General features: G+C 45.5%; 1 protein-coding gene across 1 annotated transcript; it reads left to right on the top strand.

Annotated features, from left to right (window-relative positions):
• Positions 1 to 671: 671 nt before the first annotated feature.
• Positions 672 to 5,143, top strand: LOC123995731 (F-box only protein 7-like). Its single transcript, XM_046299399.1, has 3 exons — positions 672 to 892; positions 1,599 to 1,714; positions 4,113 to 5,143. The coding sequence occupies exons 1-3, from the start codon at positions 718 to 720 to the stop codon at positions 4,425 to 4,427; spliced, it is 606 nt and encodes a 201-aa protein (XP_046155355.1). The 5' UTR covers positions 672 to 717; the 3' UTR covers positions 4,428 to 5,143.
• Positions 5,144 to 5,987: the final 844 nt, after the last annotated feature.

Genomic DNA, 5,987 nt, shown 5'->3' on the forward strand with positions numbered 1-5,987 from the left:
TATATGTAGTACTGTTATTACAATCATAGTACTGTGAAGTATATATGTAGCACTGTTACTAAGTAATAAATAGTACTGGGAGGTAGATATGTAGTACTGTTATTAAGTGTTAAATAGTACTGGGAGGTAGATATGTAGTACTGTTATTAAGTAATAAATAGTACTGGGAGGTAGATATGTAGTACTGTTAAGTAATAAATAGTACTGGAGGTAGATATGTGGTACTGTTATTAAGTATAAATAGTACTGACTGTGGTAGATATGTAGTACTGTTATTAAGTCATAAATAGTACTGTGAAGTAGATATGGAGTACTGTTATTAAGAAGGAAATATCTGAAATATGACATTGGTCTCAGATCTCACTGCATTTAAAATCATTGAATAGCAAAATGTTAATGACCAATGTGTCAAATCCATAAATTACTCCCTGTCTCCCTGTTGTCTGGGAAATGGTGGTATAACAGCCATGATCCTGCCAGCAGTGTTCTAACTCTGTCTCCCTGGTGTCTGTGTCTGGTGGTATAACAGCCATGATCCTGCCAGCAGTGTAACTCTGTCTCCCCTGGTGTCCGGTGGTGGTATAACAGCCATGATCCTGCCAGCAGTGTTGTAGTAACTCTGTCTCCCTGGTGTCTGGTGGTGGTATAACAGCCATGATCCTGCCAGCAGTGTTCTAACTCTGTCTCCCCCTGTTGTCTGGTGGTGGTATAACAGCCATGGCCCTGCCAGCAGTGTTTGGCCTGCCAGTCCTTCCTCCAGAGCTGTTACTGAGGGTGCTGAGACTGCTGGATGTCTCCTCTCTCCTGGCCCTCTCCTCGGTAAACAGACACCTTCACCAAACCACCACAGACCCGGCCCTCTGGAGACACCTCTACCGCAGAGACTTCCGAGGTAGGACAAACACACACACACACACACACACACACACACACACACACACACACACACCACACACCACACACCACACACCACACACCACACACACACACACACACACACGGATATATTTATATATAGTACTGGGAGGTAGACACACATAAAAGACAGGAGGTCTCTGGTCTGTCTGGAGGCCTGTCTGGAGGGTCTCTGGTCTGTCTGGAGGGTCTCTGGTCTGTCTGGAGGGTCTCTGGTCTGTCTGGAGGGTCTCTCTGGTCTGTCTGGAGGGTCTCTGGCCTGTCTGGAGGGTCTCTGGTCTGTCTGGAGGGTCTCTTGTCTGTCTGGAGGGTCTCTGGTCTGTCTGGAGGGTCTCTCTAGTCTGTCTGGAGGGTCTCTGGCCTGTCTGGAGGGTCTCTGGTCTGTCTGGAGGGTCTCTGGTCTGTCTGGAGGGTCTCTGGTCTGTCTGGAGGGTCTCTGGTCTGTCTGGAGGTTCTCTGGTTTGTCTGGAGGTTCTCTGGTCTGTCTGGAGGGTCTCTGGTCTGTCTGGAGGATCTCTCCAGAGTGTCTGTTAAATGACGAGTCGGTGTCTGTATTATAGATATGTTAGATTCTACATGTCAGAGCACAACTAGGTCTGTTCTCCTGAGACGTGTCTGTATTATAGATATGTTAGTTATTGAGTGCATATTGTGTGATGGAGATTGTTATTTGACTGTTGCAGACAGCCAAGACCACAGCAGAGACACTCAGTGGAGAGAGGTGAGTCAGGTCCCAGTATTCTACATATTGACTGTTGCAGACAGCCAAGACCACAGCAGAGACACTCAGTGGAGAGAGGTGAGTCAGGTCCCAGTATTCTACATATTGACTGTTGCAGACAGCCAAGACCACAGTAGAGACACTCAGTGGAGAGGTGAGTCAGGTCCCAGTATTCTACATATTGACTGCAGACAGCCAAGACCACAGCAGAGACACCCCAGTGGACAATCTGACATGAGTCAGGTCCCAGTATTCTACATGAATGACTGCACTTTGACACGTGTCCAGCCCCGGAATAAACCTTGTAGCCAATCTGGGGGTCTGAGCTACAATTTATTCTATACTACAATCCCTGAATAAAACCCCACAGATAGAATAAACCCCAGCTCAATCTGAGTGACTGTTTCTGACATATAAAACCCCAGCTACAATCTGACGTGAATAAAACCCCAGCTACAATCTGACATGAATAAAACCCCAGCTACAATCTGACGTGAATAAAACCCCAGCTACAATCTGACGTGAATAAAACCCCAGCTACAATCTGACATGAATAAAACCCTAGCTACAATCTGACATGAATAAAACCCCAGCTACAATCTGACGTGAATAAAACCCCAGCTACAATCTGACATGAATAAAACCCCAGCTACAATCTGACATCACTGAAACCCCAGCTACAATCTGACATCACTGAAACCCCAGCTACAATCTGACATCACTGAAACCCCAGCTACAATCTGACATCACTGAAACCCCAGCTACAATCTGACATCACTGAAACCCCAGCTACAATCTGACGTGAATAAAACCCCAGCTACAATCTGACGTGAATAAAACCCCAGCTACAATCTGACGTGAATAAAACCCCAGCTACAATCTGACGTGAATAAAACCCCAGCTACAATCTGACGTGAATAAAACCCCAGCTACAATCTGACATCACTGAAACCCCAGCTACAATCTGACGTGAATAAAACCCCAGCTACAATCTGACATGAATAAAACCCCAGCTACAATCTGACATCAATAAACCCCAGCTACAATCTGACGTGAATAAAACCCCAGCTACAATCTGACATGAATAAAACCCCAGCTACAATCTGACGTGAATAAAACCCCAGCTACAATCTGACATCACTGAAACCCCAGCTACAATCTGACATCACTGAAACCCCAGCTACAATCTGACGTGAATAAAACCCCAGCTACAATCTGACGTGAATAAAACCCCAGCTACAATCTGACGTGAATAAAACCCCAGCTACAGTCTGACATGAATAAAACCCTAGCTACAATCTGACATCACTGAAACCCCAGCTACAATCTGACGTGAATAAAACCCCAGCTACAATCTGACGTGAATAAAACCCCAGCTACAATCTGACGTGAATAAAACCCCAGCTACAATCTGACGTGAATAAAACCCCAGCTACAATCTGACGTGAATAAAACCCCAGCTACAATCTGACGTGAATAAAACCCCAGCTACAATCTGACGTGAATAAAACCCCAGCTACAATCTGACGTGAATGAAACCCCAGCTACAATCTGACGTGAATAAAACCCCAGCTACAATCTGACGTGAATAAAACCCCAGCTACAATCTGACATCACTGAAACCCCAGCTACAATCTGACATGAATAAAACCCCAGCTACAATCTGACGTGAATAAAACCCCAGCTACAATCTGACGTGAATAAAACCCCAGCTACAATCTGACGTGAATAAAACCCCAGCTACAATCTGACGTGAATAAAACCCCAGCTACAATCTGACATTTAGGACTCAGAATAAAACCCCAGCTACAATCTGACGTGAATAAACCCAGACAGCTACAATCTGACGTGAATAAAACCCCAGCTACAATCTGACGTGAATCTCTGGTATCATTTCTGGTATCATTTAGGACTCAGACACTGTCTAACTCTCTGGTATCATCTAGGACTCAGACACTCAGACACTGTATCATCTAACTCTCTGGTATCATCTAGACTCAGACACTGTCTAACTCTCTGGTATCATCTAGGACTCAGACACTGTCTAACTCTCTGGTATCATCTAGGACACTGTCTAACTCTCTGGATCATCAGACACTGTCTAACTCTCTGGTATCATCTAGGACTCAGACACTGTCTAACTCTCTGGTATCATCTAGGACTCAGACACTGTCTAACTCTCTGGTAGGACTCAGACATCATCTAGACTCAGACACTGTCTAACTCTCTGGTATCATCTAACTCTCTGGTATCTCAGACACTGTCTAACTCTCTGGTATCATCTAGTCTAACTCTAGACTCAGACACTGTCTAACTCATCTGGTATCATCTAGGACTCAGACACTGTCTAACTCTCTGGTATCATTTAGGATCATCTAGGACTCAGACACTGTCTCATCTAGACTCAGACACTGTCTCTCTGGTATCATCTAGGACACTGTCTAACTCTCTGGTATCGTTTTTAATTAGGACTCAGCTCTACAAGAAGAAGTACAAGTGGAGGAGAGAAGCAGCCAGTTACCGGCACCACATGCCCCGTTACCACCCTGTCCCCCACCGCTCTACCCCCTCCACCCTCCCCAACAACCCCTTCCCCTTCTACCCGCCTGGCATCATCGGTGGGGAGTACGACCAGAGACCTGGCATCCCCGGTGGCATTCTGCCCCGCCCCCGCTACGACCCTATTGGTCCGCTCCCAGGTCACGATCCCACAGCAGGAGGGCTGATTGGACGAAGGGGGCTGAGACCTGCTGGGAACCGGCCGGCTGACATCAGAAGAGGGTTCATATGACCTCCCTGACCAGTGACCTCTAGTGGTGGTGTAGGAGTATGACCACCACACAGAGAAGCTTAAATAAAACAGAGATGTTGAAGACTGACTTGTTAGCCTACCTTAAATAAGGCACCTGAGTGCTATAGTCACAGATAAATGGTGTTGTTCGGGCTATAAACACTAACCCTCATCCAGCCTGCTTATTATCCCCTAAACCTCATCCAGGTGTTTTTTATAAACCCCCTATCCTTGACCCAGAATCAGCTTTTAATAGCTCATGTTCTCCTGTGTGTGTTTAGTAAGTGATGAGGTCAGATCATGCCGATCTGCTATCTTCATTTGATCTCTCTGTTGTTGCAGAAAATGTTGCTGCACAGCAGGAAATGTAAACTTCTAAAAGTTTTCCTGTGAGAAACCGGTCAAATTTAATATAGTAGATCTGTAAGGGTGCCTGAGGGGTTGAGGTGGACGTTTCGATCTTCCACCATTCACTATGAACACATTTTGTACTTAGTTTCCTCGCAGACTAAAAGCTGTAAATAAAATGAGAAAATGGCAATCGACTGGTTTTTAGCTGTGGTCATATTTGAGCCCTCAGTCTGTCTCTGAAAACCAGACCTGTTCAGGGACGATTCAATAGTCATGTACACTGAACGAAAATATAAACACAACATGTAAAGTGTCTCTGTGTTTTATGAGCTGAAATAAAAGATCCCAGAAATGTTTCATACGCACAGAAAACGTATTTCTCAAAAATGTTGTGCACAACTTTGTTTACATCACTGTTAATGAGCATTTCTCATTTGCCAAGATAATTAATCCACCTGACAGGTGTGGCATATCAAGAAGCTGATTAAACTGATCATTACACAGGTGCACCTTGTGCTGTGGGCAATAAAAAGTCCGCTCTGACATGCCATGACACAGATGTCTCAAGTTTGGCATGCTGACTGCAGGAATGTCCACCAGAGCTGTTGAATGTTAATTTCTCTACCATAAGCCGCCTCCAAAGTCGTTTTTGAGAATTTGGAAGTAAGTACAACCGGGCCTCACAACCGAAGACAGCGTGTTGATGAGCGGTTTTCTGATGTCAACGTTGTGAACAGAGTGCCCCATGGTGGTGGTGGGGTTATGGGTAGGCATAAGCTACGGACAACGAACACAATTGCATTTTATCGAAGGCAAATTTAAATGCACAGAGATTCCGTGATGAAATCCTGAGGCCCATTGTCGTGCCATTCATCCTCCATCACCTCATGTTTCAGCATGATAATGCACAGCCCCGTGCTGCAAAGATCTGTACACAATTCCTGGAAGCTGAAAATGTCCCAGTTCTTCAATAACCTGAATACTCACCAGTCGTGTCACCCGTTGAGCATGTTTGGGATGCTCTGGATCGACGTGTACAACAGCGTGTTCCAGTTTCCACCAATATCCAGTAATTTCACACAGCCATTGAAGAGGAGTGGGACAACATTCCAACAGGCCACAAATCAACAGCCTGATCAACTCTATGTGAAGGAGATGCATGAGACAGTGGTCACACCCAGTGGCGGCCTGTCATTCAGGGCAGGTGGG

Source organism: Oncorhynchus gorbuscha, linkage group LG14, assembly GCF_021184085.1.
Source record: "Oncorhynchus gorbuscha isolate QuinsamMale2020 ecotype Even-year linkage group LG14, OgorEven_v1.0, whole genome shotgun sequence".
Taxonomy (NCBI): Eukaryota; Metazoa; Chordata; class Actinopteri; order Salmoniformes; family Salmonidae; genus Oncorhynchus; species Oncorhynchus gorbuscha.